We start from the raw sequence: 16,539 nt of genomic DNA on the forward strand, positions 1-16,539 counted from the left end.
CCAGTCATATAGTCTGCTGCATTAGGTGAGCCTTAAGTCGTTTTTTAAAATGGCTGTGTTGTTGATTCTCAAGTAGTGGAGAGCAGCCTCTCTGCTGCACCGTTAGCTCTGGGCTTTTATTTATTTGCACAGGCCACCAGTTGTTATTTGAAACTTTGCCATTGCTTTACTTTCGGCATTTGTTTGAGCAGTAGTCAATTTCAAAAGTTACAGCAGATAAACAAGCACGAAAAATGCTACCAAGTCTTTTTAGTTGTAGGAAGATGAGATTGAGCTAACTTAGTTTGAATAAATCTGATGGTCTTGAATCTTAAATTGAATTGAATTTCCTGTTGCATGCCTTGCAAGTGAAGAAACCTTCCACCTCTGTGCTTGTGTTTGTGTTGCAGTTCAGTCAGGCCTCAGCAGTAAGAAGCTACACTAAGTTTGTGATGGGTGTAAGTTCAACATTCAAACTGTTATTTGAGATGTTTCTCATATGCAGCATTTCTTCATATTGATGGAGTGTGTTTTTCTCTAGATTGCAGTGAGTGTTTTGACATATCCATTCATGCTTGTGGCTGATCTCATGGCAGTCAACAACTGTGGGTGAGTCACTCCTTCAAACAGTACTACATTCACCTTTTAATAATCAGGGACATTTTCATATAGATGTTCATATACATGACTGATGTAACATGGAGTCAGTTCTTTCAGTCTTTTAGCTTGCACCTAAGATGCATAAGGATTCACTATTTACTATTCACAATAGAGTTTTATTGCACTAAGAGCTTAAATAAATAAAATGTGATCAATCCAAATGACTGAGAAATATCGTGTTACTCACACTGTATTTGTAAAATCCTGGCTTCTGTCCTGTGCTTGTGTCTGATTGGTTGTGATTTGTGTTGTCAGCTTGGCTGCAGGTCTTCCTCCTCACTCTCCCATCTTCAAGTCATGGCTGCACTGCTGGAATCACCTGAGCCACAAAGTAAAGTCAAGCAAATGCAGTGACACCACATGACACAAAAGTCAGGGCTTGAAATCCATTTTTTCTGTGTGCAGGCACTGGTGTGTGTAGCTTTCAAAATGACATCCATAAAAATATTTTACAGGCACCAAACAATCTTTTTACTGCACCATTTGGTGTTTATGTTCTCTTTCTCATCACCAAAATTTCAACAAACCTCTGAAGAAAAACATTTATTCACTTAGAGATTCTTAAATTAGGGACATATTTGATGTGTTCCAATATTATTTGAGCTGACTTTCCGAGTGCAGTAATGTGCAGTGACGTCAACTTTGATATGGTCATAGGGACATTTCGAGCAGTGCTGCTGAAACGTATTGTACTTTTTGGCTGCACCATGTACTGGTACATACCAGCATGAAGAGACATGCATCCAAGCAGCAGCTGTTTTGACCGCAGTGTTTTTCAGTGCTGCTGTTTCTCTGTGCTGCTCTGTCATGTCTGTCCGTGCGCTGTCAGTGTCGTCTTCTCACGATCAATGTGTGAGAGTTGGCAGCACTGCTTAATATATGTTCTGTACTGTGTTCTGTGGACCGTTGCATGTGAGCCAAGAATTACATGCACAGCTCAAATATTACGTGCACTACTGTACACGTGCATGCACGTGGCTTTTCAAGCCCTGAAAGTATTTTTCATCCTGAATCTTTGGCTTGTAGAGTTGCCTGCTCTGACCACTCACCAGTCAGCTGCCTGCACGCTGCTGTGTTTATATGTGTGGCTGTGGGTCTCTGTCTGTTTACTGAGTGTGCAAACTAGACAAGTAGTGCTAAAGAAGAGAAGGTGGTCTTCACCTGCAACATTCAAATAAGTTTTGATCATTTCATGGCCTTTGTAAAAAAAATAGAACTTTATATCGAGGTAAATCATTGTGCAGCAATTGCAGTACAAAGTAGAAAAGAGTGTTAAGATAGAATATAAATTAAAGCTGCATGCACAGATGAGCGGGACTTCGCACCTTCCTGTACGTTATGGGTACTGGCGGGAAGCGAGCATCTGACCCACATGGAAATGACGTATTGCAAATTTTTATTACTTCTGTTTATGTAATGTGGTGTTAGAATATGCACTAAACATGCATTATGTTGCTGCATGTTAAGTGTGGGACCACACAATGTAAAATTCATGTCAATCGAAAGGTTGTTTGTCACACAAGACCTACTTCCAGTTGCCATTAGGTGATGCAGTTACTTTGCCTCAGTATTGGTGTGTTGATGTCTAAAGGCCAGGACTCTTATCAAGCATGTCAAATATGGAGTAGATTGGACAATTCAAGTCACAACAGCTACCTGCTTTATGGCCACCATGCCATGGCAAAGTTGTTCCACAAAAAAAATCAAGATTTTAGCAACTTTTCGTCATTAAGGTCTCACAGTTGTCTAGTGTTTGGAGCCACTTCAGTTTCACTGTGAATTATGAGGACATTGGAGAGAGAGAGTGGTGAATAAAAACACACTAAGCCAAAGAGCCACCACACAGCTACAGACTCTCCTTAGCAGCTAACTCAGTAGTACAGTCACATGCACAACCCCCAAGCAGAAGAATGAGCTGCTGCACGGTGAAAGACTCTCTGGCAGCTAAGCCAGTAGCACACACAGTCACGGAACACACAAAATTTAATTCAAAGTTGATTTGATTAAATCTCCAGAAGTTTGTTCAAGTGCGGCACCTGTAAATTGCAAAAAAAAATACACTAAAATTGTCTGTCTATTAGCTACTCACTCTACAGCAGGAGACAGCACTTGAAAATAAAAGCTCTGTGTTGGAAATTCACTGCACTTAAAAATAAAGTGTGTTCGTTTTTTTTACCCAGGCCCTAAATATCAATAAGGTGCAAATCCAAAATTTACACAAAGCCAAAATAATATAAAATATGACCAATCTGAAGACAATAGCTGTTATTTAAATTAAATATTGAAATTTAACTATTTATTTTCAGTTGGGGTACTCATGGGGGTCCATCTTTAAATCTTTACTCTCTGTTATATTGTTATGAGTATTGGAGGGGCGATGTTTTTTCTAAGTCAAGAGGAGTGTCTTGCTTTGTTTGAACAAGTGAAACAAGGTTCAGAACACCCCCATCCCCCTATTGCTTTCAGAGAGTCCCTCAGTTTGACCAGTTTTTAAAGGCTGATTCTCATATGTTGGATTGAAGTTTAATTAATTAGTATTCCAAAGGATTTACAGTTAATATGTGTCCCATCCTTCAGGGTTACCTCTTCAGAGGATCCAGCTTCTTTTTCCGTCGGGTGCCTGTGACCTCCCAGCCCTGCATTGAGGACTGACATCATTTTCATTATCCTCCTCACCCTGCTCCCAAACATTTTCCAAAGACACCACCCTCCTGCCTGTCAGCCTCTGCTGCTGTCCGCTACACAGAGACTCAGCTGACAGAGTGCCAATGAACTTTTCCCTCCAGGAGCTTTAGTGGAGTTCAGTGGGCTCACCACAGAGGTGTCTCTCTCACAATGGATTCATTCAGCTGTTTGAATCAATTCAGCAACTACAGCATGGTTTTGTTCTTGACTGCAGTGACCAGATGTTGGGAATGTGCTCCAACTCTGATTCATGGCTACTTCTCTGTAGCAACAGCTGCTGAGGCTCATGGGTACTGCAGTCATTAATGCTGTCACACAAACCAAACATTTACAGCTGATGGCCATGACTCATATATTGCTGTATTCTGTGTCTGCGTTGAAGGGCATTAAGTTTAACCCTTAAAGGACCAATTCACCAATTCACTTCTAATCCCTTAAAGTTAACATGACAGCTAACCATGAGGCAAAACATGTTCTGTGTTTAATGTTAGCTTGTTCAACAGGCTAACATCACCTGCCTTTACCTAATGTCACCTATATCTGTTCAGTATTTCTTTCACACCAACACACTACAGCAAACAGTAGCTACCTGACAAACAACATCAAGAGAAGATAAACCTTTATTGATCCCCAGCAGGAAATTGGGTTGTTGCAGCCATACAAAGACAGCAATAGTACAGCTTGATATATAGAGCTGAGCTATATAAACTAAACTAAAATAAGAACAGATTATTTAGTAGAAATAAACTAGTATCACTACCCTGCAGTTGTATGGCCTCAGGCACCAGTCAGGTTTCTTTTACAGTTAACATCCATGTCTGTATGAACATGGATGCTTCACACACATTGCCCCCCCCCCCCCCCAACAGCAGAGAAGGTCTGTACAATCAGCACAGCACAGCACAGCACATCACAGCACAAATATTTCCCCTTCTCTTCCTGGGATACGATGTCAAATAATGGCCAGAAAAAGTGTTTTATGCAGAACATTATGATGTCACAGTGAAGCTGACCTTTGACCTTTATAACGTTATAACGTTATATCGTCATCATTTTATCTTATTAGACATTTGTGTTTTTGAGATACTGTATTCATGAGAATGAGACGGATGCAAGGTCACAATTACCTTGACCTTTGACCACCAACATCTCATGAATACATTTTGAGTCCAACTGAATGTTTGTGCCAAACTTGAAGAAACTCCCTCAAGGTAGTCTTAAGATAACACGTTCACAAAAATAAGACAGATGAGGACACTTAGACCTTGACCTTTGACCATCAAAATAGAATCAGTTCATCCTCAAGTCCAAGTGAACGTTTGTGCAAAATTGTTAAAAGTAATTCCCTCTAGGTATTCTTAAGATATTGCATTCACAAGAATGGAATGTACAGACAACCTGAAAACATAACACCTCCTGCCTCAGCTATTGCGCAGAGGCATAAAAAATGACTATACGTATGAAATAACTATACAAGAATACATGGAGACAAAAACTTCAAGTAAAATGACAGTGGTGATTAATAGCAGCAGAGTCAGCAGGTCTACAGACATGTTAACAGTGTACATCAGACTAATGACATGATTAAAGTGTTTGTATAAATACTGAGATGTAATATAAATATAATATAGAATATGATGCAGAAATCAAAATATATTAAGAGAGCATATCTGGTTGGGACAAATATTCAGATGAAACGAGTAGCCAGTATGGATAATGAAACTCTTACAAATACGAGAATCATCCGAACACGTGTCAGCATCCATACTGGGAAAATCCTCATTTGGGTATCTGTGCTCAGTCTCTTACTCTGATCAAAATTGATTTGAAGCTCAGTCCTTGTGCTGTTCTGTAAAAGTTTTCATATCAATTTGGCATAAAGCAACTTCTAATCTACCCTAATCCAGTTAAAATAACCTCTGATTATGTCCCACCTATTTCTGGTTTTAGCCCCACCCACTTCCAATTTAAACTCCACCCACTCTTGAGCCTGGATATGGATACAGAGAATTTACTGTGCGTTCCAATCCCAATACTACTATACTATACAGTATGCCAGGAAAGGATTTAGTATGTCCCAATATTACCAGGGTGTTGTACTACATCCGATCCGATATTGCTGTATTCGAGCCAGCATGCTTGTCTAACAACAAAAGGCCATAAGTATAAAATAGCGATGACAGAGAAATGCATAGCCTATGTAATTTTACTATAATGAATATAATATGTTAGAATCCTCAATGTATGCAGTTATTACCTATTGCAAAATAACAACAGCAGAGCTTTCTTGTTTGACCTCCGTCTCTGGCGAGCTTGGTGACTGGCATGTTGTTTTATCCCCATGGTAACAGCTATATGAGTAAGAGGGGCAAAGTTCACGGTATAACGTTATGAGGCAGTAGTATGCCCTGACTGTGTGCATACTGCATGTTACAATACATAGTTTATAAGGACAGCTGCAGTACCTAATAGAGGTAAAAGGAAAAAGTATGCGATTAGGAATGTACCCTTAATTTCAACAGATACACATGGTTCCCACAGTCATAAAAAAAGGAAAATACCTGGAATTTCACAATCTAGTTTTCCAGGCCTTGCAAGTTTTTAAAAAAGTCATGGAATTTTGTTGAGTGTAATGAAGTTGTTAGAGTAATCTTCCATTGATAACCTTTAATGTAATGTAACAAAACTGAAAAATGTATTTTCTGTAGCTGTTGGTGTACCAAAGCTCCAGTTTCATTGGTCAATGCCTGACATTTGTCTTAAACCATCACATATGTTTCCTTATTATACCTCTGCCTTGGCAATAGCCATGGTCGGTGGCATTATGTTTTTGGGTTGTCCCTCCATATGTCCCATCCTTTTGAGCACAAAATGTCAAGAATGCCTCAAGGGAAGTTATTCAGATTTCGCACAAATGTCCACTTGGACTAAACAATGAACTGATTAGTATTTGGTGATCAAGGGTCAAAGTCAGTGTGACCTTGCATCTGTCTCATTCTCGTGAACACAGTATCTCGAGAATACCTTCAGGGAATTTCTGCAAATTTGACACAAACATCCAGTTGGACTGAACTGATTAGAGTTTGGTGGTTGAAGGTTTAAGGTCAAGGTCAGTGTGACCTCATAAAATATGTTTTTGGCTATAACTCAAGAATTAATATGCTAATTATGGTAACGTTTCCAACAAATGTCTGATAGGATAAAATGATGAAGTGATGACATTTTAAATGCAAAAGGTCAAAGGTCAGCTTCACTGTGCCATCATAATGTTCTACATAAAACATTTTTCTGGCCATTAGTCATTGTCAGATCTCAGGAACAGAGATACTGAACTGATGACACTAATCTTGGTCGTCCACCTTGAAACTGTGCTGATTGTATAGATGTACTGTGCTGTTGGGGGCAAAATGTGTGTGAAGTATTGATGTATATGAATCTGATATGTTGAAGAATGTGAGACAGTGGGGCAAGAAAAATAATGTTGTGACAATATGAATTAACATGTACGGGCATGAATCCCAAAGTTTCCATACCTATGCCCCCATACTGTGTTTAAATTGTACTGCATTTTTGAGATGGAACAAGTGACATGGGCAGCCTGGGGTGTTTAATTGTCACTTGGAGTTTGGTTTAGTTTTAACCGCTCTGAAAGTAGAGTGTGGAAGTTTATAGTTACATAGTTCATTTATTTTGAATAAATAAGCCAGTGGACCAACATAACTGTCAGCTGTCACTCCCCACTCTGGGAGCTCTGCTGTTCTGTGTCTGCAGACCACATATATATTTAACATTTGTAGTTAAGCATACTGTTAATTTTATACATTTTGAATGGTTATGGAAATTTTATAGTATATTCTTGAAAGGTATTGGTAAAGTTTTGAAATGTTGTCACTAAAATGCGTGGAAACATACAGATACAGGTAATGGTGTGCCAGCTTCAGTGGCTCCATCTACAAGGTAGATGGGTAGGTTACAGAGAAGAAGGTGGAAATACTGTCCTATATATTCCAGTGGCCTTGTTGCTGATAGATGGATGTGCTGTAAACAGCCAGAGAAAGAGATGGGTATACCTGCGTATACCCTCCACTACATAACTGACCGGTCATCCCTCATAGCATAGTATAATATGATAAAGGATGATGGTGTGGGATATGAGAAGGCCCATACGGAATCTGCACCTTCAGAACTCTGCAGAACACTCTGTTGATTTTAGGAATATAGATGCTGCTTGTAAAACTCAGAATGCTGTCACTGTCTCTTCCCCCTCCTTGAGCATATGTCCTACAACCGAGCATGTAAATCAAAGCTAGTGGTGTTGTGAGAAGAAGTGTCGGAAGTAAGATTTACTGTTAACTGATAGTTTACAGATTGGCAAATGAATTTTGGTTCTCTCTGCTCCAAACTGAACTTTCCATTTTAATGGCCATGTGTCCCACATTTGTTGATAGACTTTTCCAACAAATTTCTTTCTTTTTTTGTTGAAGTTTTCATGTTAAAATCAAATTTCTGATTTAAACTTTCTACTAAAATTTACTAAGCAGTACTTTAGCCTCCTTGAGGTAGTATTAGATTTGATGTATTGTGTGAGGTTATTTTTGTTCAGAAACAATTATCATAAACGAATACAAAAAAAAAAAAAGAATTCCACTGACTTTCCTTTTTGATCACCACTGAAAACTATTTAAAAACTGCTAAAAACAGTAATATAACACAGGGGGGATAGAGTATCAAATGTAACAGTGTAAAAACAGCATAGAGTGGGTATAATATAGTATATTACAGTAAGTATATACTGTATAATATAAATAGAATATAATAGATAACATCACCATATATAGTATGTATATAATCCTGCAGCATAGGCCATGGTTTCCACTGTTGCTGTACAGTCTAATGGCAGCTAATTCAATTTGCAAACTTGTCTCCTGGTGAGGAGATACTTCTTCTTTTGCTTTTGCAATAAAACCATTGACATTTATCTGTGACATGCTACAATATAGTGTAACACTAGAGAAGCATCATAAAGCCACTGCACTGGCTGTTGAGAGTTAGCTACCGTTAGCATTATCAACCATTAACTACTGGTCATGGCAAACCAAGTCTATAGAAATAGAAGTGAAAAATAGAAAGAACTTTATTCATCCTTGAAGGCAAATTCAACTGTCCAGCAGCTAATAAAAAACAACCAACAGACTTCCCCTCATCAACAACAACAACACAATGGTATTAAAATAGACAGAAAATAAAATAACTTAAAATAAGTGCATGAATAGAAATTAAAAATCAGATTAAAATTAGATTACAATAAAATTGCCCATTTAACAGTCCAGTTCAGTTGTGGTTAATGTGATGTTTGTGAGTGTGTACAGTACAGGCCAAAAGTTTGGACACACCTTCTCATTCAATGCGTTTTCTTTATTTCCATGACTATTTACATTGTAGATTCTCACTGAAGGCATCAAAACTATGAATGAACACATGTGGAGTTATGTACTTAACAAAAAAAGGTGAAATAACTGAAAACATGTTTTATATTCTAGTTTCTTCAAAATAGCCACCCTTTGCTCTGATTACTGCTTTGCACACTCTTGGCATTCTCTCCATGAGCTTCAAGAGGTAGTCACCTGAAATGGTTTTCCAACAGTCTTGAAGGAGTTCCCAGAGGTGTTTAGCACTTGTTGGCCCCTTTGCCTTCACTCTGCGGTCCAGCTCACCCCAAACCATCTGGATTGGGTTCAGGTCCGGTGACTGTGGAGGCCAGGTCATCTGCCGCAGCACTCCATCACTCTCCTTCTTGGTCAAATAGCCCTTACACAGCCTGGAGGTGTGTTTGGGGTCATTGTCCTGTTGAAAAATAAATGATCGTCCAACTAAACGCAAAGCGGATGGGATGGCATGTCGCTGCAGGATGCTGTGGTAGCCATGCTGGTTCAGTGTGCCTTCAATTTTGAATAAATCCCCAACAGTGTCACCAGCAAAACACCCCCACACCATCACACCTCCTCCTCCATGCTTCACAGTGGGAACCCGGTCTGCAAAACTAGAGCCCATAGAGACAAACAACCATTCACGCTCACATTCACACCTACGGACAATTTAGAGTTATCAATTAACCCAATCCCCAATCTGCTTGTTTTTGGATTGTGGGAGGAAGCCCGGGTGCCCGGAGAGAACCCACACTGACACGGGGAGAACATGCAAACCTCCGCTCAGAAGGGCTCCCCAACCCAGGATCAACCGGGAACCCTCTTGCTGTGAGGAGACAGTGCTAACCACCACACACACACACACACACACACACACACACACACACACACATATATATATATATATATATATACACACATACATACATACATAACTGCTTCATCCTCTTGAGGGTCGCGGGGGGGCTGGAGCCTATCCCAGCTGACATCGGGTGAGAGGCAGGGTACACCCTGGACAGGTTGCCAGACTATCGCAGGCTCACATTGACATCTATGGACAATTTAGAGTTATCAATTAACCTAGTCCCCAATCTGCATGTCTTTGGACTGTGGGAGGAAGCCGGAGTGCCCGGAGAGAACCCACGCTGACACGGGGAGGACATGCAAACCCCGCACAGAAGGGCTCCCACGCCCGGGATCGAACCAGCAACCCTCCTGCTTTGAGGCGACAGTGCTAACCACCACACCATCGTGTGTATATACACTGAACAAAAATATAAACGCAACACTTATGTTTTTGCTCCCATTTTTCATGAGCTGAACTCACAGATCTAAAACATTTTCTATCCACACTAAAGACCATTTTCCTCAAATATTGTTCACAAATCTGTCTAAATCTGTGTTAGTGAGCACTTCTCCTTTGCCGAGATAATCCATCCCACCTCACAGGTGTGGCATATCAAGATGCTGATTAGACAGCATGATTATTGCACAGGTGTGCCTTAGGCTGGCCACAATAAAAGGCCACTCTAAAATGTTCAGTTTTATCACACAGCACAATGCCACAGATGTCGCAAGTTTTGAGGGAGCGTGCAATTGGCATGCTCACTGCAGGAATGCCCACCAGAGCTGTTGCCCGTGAATTGAATGTTCATTTCTCTACTATAAGCCATCTCCAAAGGCATTTCAGACAATTTGGCAGTACATCCAACCGGCCCCACAACCACAGACCACGTGTAACCACACCAGCCCAGGACCTCCACATCCAGCATGTTCACCTCCAAGATCGTCTGAGAGCAGCCACCCGGACAGCTGCTGCAACAATCGGTTTGCATAACCAAAGAATTTCTGCACAAACTGTCAGAAACCGTCTCAGGGAAGCTCATCTGCATGCTCGTCGTCCTCATCGGGGTCTCGACCTGACTGCAGTTCGTCGTCGTAACCAACTTGAGTGGGCAAATGCTCACATTCGATGGTGTCTGGCACGATGGAGAGGTGTTCTCTTCACGGATGAATCCCGGTTTTCACTGTTCAGGGCAGATGGCAGACAGCATGTGAGGCGTCGTGTGGGTGAGCGGTTTGCGGATGTCAACGCTGTGGATCGAGTGGTCCATGGTGGCAGTGGGGTTATGGTATGGGCAGGCGTATGTTATGGACAACGAACACAGGTGCATTTTATTGATGGCATTTTGAATGCACAGAGATACCGTGATGAGATCCTGAGGCCCATTGTTGTGCCATTCATCCACGACCATCACCTCATGTTGCAGCATGATAATGCACGGCCCCATGTTGCAAGGATCTGTACACAATTCCTGGAAGCTGAAAACATCCCAGTTCTTGCATGGCCAGCATACTCACTGGATATGTCACCCATTGAGCATGTTTGGGATGCTCTGGATCGGCGTATACGACAGCATGTTCCAGTTCCTGCCAATATCCAGCAACTGCGCGCAGCCATTGAAGAGGAGTGGACCAACATTCCACAGGCCACAATCAACAACCTGATCAACTCTATGCGAAGGAGATGTGTTGCACTGCGTGAGGCAAATGGTGGTCACACCAGATACTTTCTTACTTTATTCATGTAACTGTGCTGTGATTGTTCTGCTCCATTATTTGCCCTTAGCTTTTCTGAAAATAAAATTTTTGCTGCTCAACAGTGTTCGTGTTAAATATCTAAGAACTGCTTGCTGATGAGGCACCACTTCTAAAGGGTTTCTAAGTTGTTGTTTTGTAATTTTTAATGTACTAATGCTTCATAGATCATTAATAAGAACAAGTTTTAGGTTGCCAGGCTGTGAAAAGTTCCTGTGCCTGGTGTTTCTCCTTCTTAGGGATGACACTTGTATGTTTGAGATCCTGAGTTTATCAAGAAGACCCCTCCACTGATCCTCCCCCCAAAAAAACCCTAACCAAATATGTGTTTAAAATAGTGATATTTCATCAAAATCACTTTAGTCTGTATCTCATTTACAATTTGACCAAAAATAAACCAGTTGCACAAAGAATATTTTCTTAACTCCAGGATTTCTTCTTTAACTTTGCTATTGGCTTATTAGAGTGTTTGGAACCAGTGACCCTTAATTAATTAATGGCGCTTAATTAGACATTTCCTTATACTATACTAACTTCCATTTAGCTACAGTTGGTAACTTTTGTGAAAATATCTTTTATTGACACACTGGTCCCTGAAACAGATAATCTGTAAAAAAAAACTAACAAACAAACAAACAAACAAACAAAAAAAAACATCATGACCCTCCTCCTCTTATTGCTTCTAATGGCACTAACAAGAATGAACTGCAGCTAAAAGGAAAACAACTAATCAGAGCTGAGGAGTCTTTAATACAGCTCACATACATGTCAGTCCCTGCTGGTGAACTGCGGTGAAACTGTCATCAAATATGAATCCAGATTCTGTTACTCAGTGATTAAATGCATCACAATTTTCTCCAACTCAACCGAGACAAGGCCAACATAATTGTCTTTGAGCCACTGACCTGCATGAACCTTCCATGACCCTGAGGACAAATGAGGCCAGCCTACTGACCTACTACTACTACTACGGATTTAACCTGTTACATCTTTTTTTCTCTTTATCCTTTTATTGTAAATCTGTATCCTTTATCATTTCTTTTTTATTTCATTGCTCTGTAAAGTACTTTGAATTGCCCTGGTGTATGAAATGTGCTATACAAATAAAGCTGCCTTGCCTTACCTTACCTGAGTGTTTCTTTCTCACTTCATATGTTTTCAGATACATCTTAAATGGGCTTTCACAGTACCAGGTGGTAACTAAGCGCCTTCAGTCATTTTATTGAGAGGACGGAAGCAGAGGAGAAGCAGTTTCTAACATGACAGTAGGGGTAGGAATCGGTTGCCACTGAGTTTACTGTGTTGAAGCTTTGGCAGCTGACGTTGGCAGATGAAATAGTGGGTATCACGGAGGCACACAGAAAACAAGATGGAGAAGATGGTTATGTTGGTGTCTGAATATCTGAAGTTATGGCATTAGAAACTTCTAAGGATAACCAGAAGAAAATTTGGTCCTGGGTTAACATTTCCACCCCACTTTAGATGACTGTTGTTTCCATAGACTGTTAAATGAATAGACATAGCCACTCATTGGTGTGTGGACTGCCTTTCTGAAGCCTCAAGTTCGGCAGTTTGGCCATCGCCATCTAGGTTTTCTAAAGCCAGAAGTTACCATATTTGGACAAGAGGGTGGAGCTGTGGAGGAGTGATGGTGGATCTGACTGAGGGAGCCAGAAGACACGCCCACCTACACTGGCAACCTGACTGGTTAGCTTCCCTAATTCAGTACAAGTGTTTATTCCGACCAGTGGGCGGTGCTTGTTTCAGCTTGTCTGTTTCCAACATGGGTGCAGGGTCACAAATATTCTCATGTTACATCTCAACGTTAACTAAAATATGTTTCTGAAAACATCCAAGTGGAGAAATAGGCAATGCAGTAACAAAATCTTGATTCATGTTTGACCAGCGCTGCCTAGTTTGACAGTTGGACTGCAGTTCATGAGCAGCAATTGACATGATAGCTGTCTTAGAGAGTCCTCTGCTCTGATTGGTTGTTTTCGCTCGCACTGGATTCTTGCAAATGCAATTAGAACGCTACAAGGACGAGGAACCTGATTGCTTTGATAGATCATCTGTCTCATGTACCACTGTGTGGATAGTAGTGATGGTGCGATGAAGCCTCATGAAGCACTGAAGCTTTCCAGCAAATTGGTTCAGAAAAGGGGTCGAGGCTTCATGTGCACACGAAACCACCTGCTGGCCAAAGTGTGTAAAACAGACAGCTGTGATCTTAACCATGTAATCTGTGATACACGGTATTTTGTGCCAGTAATGGTTGTTGGGAATGACTATTGATAATAATAATAATAACCATAATAATAATAATAATGATGATGATGAGGATGATGATGATGATGATGATGATGATGATGATAATAATAATAATAATAATAATAATAATAATAATAATAATATAACTTTGTTTTTATCAATATAGTGTATTTTCTACTGAGTATATTATGACTATACTGCATCAAATACATGTACAATAAACTTATTGTTTTGTGAATGCATCCTATGTGTATAAATAAATGTGTATTGTGGTGTAGTGTCATGTAATATAATAATGGCAAACGGGGTAATATTCATGTTGTGTCACTTCTGTGCAAACCTCACACCAAGATCTGAACCGCTTCCTGAACCATTCACATGGTACAGCTGGGCAGCGAGGCTTCGGACGTCATCAATGACATCACTCGTCTGAAACGATACAAACCTCGATACGCACATCGCGGAAACACTTCCTGGATTACTCGACACACGCTTCGAAGCATCAGCACAGCACATAACATCACTAGTGGATAGTTTCAGCAAATGACGAGTTATTTTCATAAACGTGACGATCTATAGCTTTACTTACTAGCACTTTTAAATAATGTCCTGGATGTATTAGAGAGTAATGGTGTATTAGGATGTGGGAAACCAAGGACCCTTTATAATGACTTGACTATTGATGAGCATTAGCCAGAGGGATTTTATAACTGAAGGTTGTTCTCTTTATGACTACCCACTTTATTAAGGATTACCAGGTTGTAACTAAGGTTTTATAAATGACTCATTATTAATGTTTTCAGACCATTCATAAGCCATTAAACACCTACCTGTGACTATTCTTTGCCAATCTCAGGAATTTAACAGGTGCTCTCAGGACTCGAGACTTGAATATATTTGCTTTAAGTCTCAAATCAAGTCTCAAGCCACCAGCTCTGCTCTTAAGACATCTGTGTGCTGCAGGCAATGCACTCTTCTTTTAAGACATACTATACAGGATTATCCTATAAAACAATGTATAGACTCATGGAGACGTAATCCCTCTCAATCATCACTCCTGACCCACTCTCAGTGTCTTATGTGAAGTTTTGTCATAATTTAGCATAAGAATTCAGGACTCATGGCCAAAAACATGTTTTGTGTGTGTATATACAGTACAGGCCAAAAGTTTGGACACACCTTCTCATTCAATGCGTTTTCTTTATTTTCATGACTATTTACATTGTAGATTCTCACTGAAGGCATCAAAACTATGAATGAACACATGTGGAGTTATGTACTTAACAAAAAAGGTGAAATAACTGAAAACATGTTTTATATTCTAGTTTCTTCAAAATAGCCACCCTTTGCTCTGATTACTGCTTTGCACACTCTTGGCATTCTCTCCATGAGCTTCAAGAGGTAGTCACCTGAAATGGTTTTCCAACAGTCTTGAAGGAGTTCCCAGAGGTGTTTAGCACTTGTTGGCCCCTTTGCCTTCACTCTGCGGTCCAGCTCACCCCAAACCATCTGGATTGGGTTCAGGTCCGGTGACTGTGGAGGCCAGGTCATCTGCCGCAGCACTCCATCACTCTCCTTCTTGGTCAAATAGCCCTTACACAGCCTGGAGGTGTGTTTGGGGTCATTGTCCTGTTGAAAAATAAATGATCGTCCAACTAAACGCAAACAGGATGGGATGGCATGTCGCTGCAGGATGCTGTGGTAGCCATGCTGGTTCAGTGTGCCTTCAATTTTGAATAAATCCCCAACAGTGTCACCAGCAAAACACCCCCACACCATCACACCTCCTCCTCCATGCTTCACAGTGGGAACCAGGCATGTGGAATCCATCCGTTCACCTTTTCTGCGTCTCACAAAGACACGGCGGTTGGAACCAAAGATCTCAAATTTGGACTCATCAGACCAAAGCACAGATTTCCACTGGTCTAATGTCCATTCCTTGTGTTTCTTGGCCCAAACTAATCTCTTCTGCTTGTTGCCTCTCCTTAGCAGTGGTTTCCTGGCAGCTATTTGACCATGAAGGCCTGATTCGCGCAGTCTCCTCTTAACAGTTGTTCTAGAGATGGGTCTGCTGCTAGAACTCTGTGTGGCATTCATCTGGTCTCTGATCTGAGCTGCTGTTAACTTGCCATTTCTGAGGCTGGTGACTCGGATGAACTTATCCTCAGAAGCAGAGGTGACTCTTGGTCTTCCTTTCCTGGGTCGGTCCTCATGTGTGCCAGTTTCGTTGTAGCGCTTGATGGTTTTTGCGACTCCACTTGGGGACACATTTAAAGTTTTTGCAATTTTCCGGACTGACTGACCTTCATTTCTTAAAGTAATGATGGCCACTCGTTTTTCTTTAGTTAGCTGATTGGTTCTTGCCATAATATGAATTTTAACAGTTGTCCAATAGGGCTGTGGGCTGTGTATTAACCTGACTTCTGCACAACACAACTGATGGTCCCAACCCCATTGATAAAGCAAGAAATTCCACTAATTAACCCTGATAAGGCACACCTGTGAAGTGGAAACCATTTCAGGTGACTACCTCTTGAAGCTCATGGAGAGAATGCCAAGAGTGTGCAAAGCAGTAATCATAACATAACTCCACATGTGTTCATTCATAGTTTTGATGCCTTCAGTGAGAATCTACAATGTAAATAGTCATGAAAATAAAGAAAACGCATTGAATGAGAAGGTGTGTCCAAACTTTTGGCCTGTACTGTATATTATATACATATATATATATATATATATATATATTTCACGTCACTATATCACCGTTTAGATAAATTTGATGATTGTAAAGTCTATAAACTCAATGACTGAACAAACATTACTATTTCTGTGTGCACATTTTGTAATTAATAACATGGTTATCGTAGATTAACTTGGCTAACCGTTAGCTGTTAGCCCTGTTAGCGGTGTCTGTAGTAAC

The 16,539-nt window shown here is 40.5% G+C and overlaps 1 protein-coding gene across 3 annotated transcripts in view; it reads left to right on the forward strand.

The window, feature by feature from the left end:
* LOC125892025 (mitochondrial carrier homolog 1-like) overlaps positions 1–8,106 on the forward strand; it is a 32,244-nt gene extending 24,138 nt beyond the window's left edge. Inside the window, exons 10-13 of one of the 3 annotated variants that reach the window (XM_049581745.1) lie at positions 390–437; positions 521–588; positions 895–970; positions 3,217–8,106. In XM_049581745.1, coding sequence (XP_049437702.1) covers positions 390–437; positions 521–588; positions 895–970; positions 3,217–3,291 — 267 coding nt within the window. In that variant the 3' untranslated portion in view covers positions 3,292–8,106. The remainder of the gene's footprint in view (positions 1–389; positions 438–520; positions 589–894; positions 971–3,216) is intronic. The other 2 variants (XM_049581746.1, XM_049581747.1) reach the window with 2 other exon arrangements.
* Positions 8,107–16,539: the final 8,433 nt, after the last annotated feature.

Source organism: Epinephelus fuscoguttatus, linkage group LG7 (genome assembly GCF_011397635.1).
Source record: "Epinephelus fuscoguttatus linkage group LG7, E.fuscoguttatus.final_Chr_v1".
Lineage (NCBI taxonomy): Eukaryota > Metazoa > Chordata > Actinopteri > Perciformes > Serranidae > Epinephelus > Epinephelus fuscoguttatus.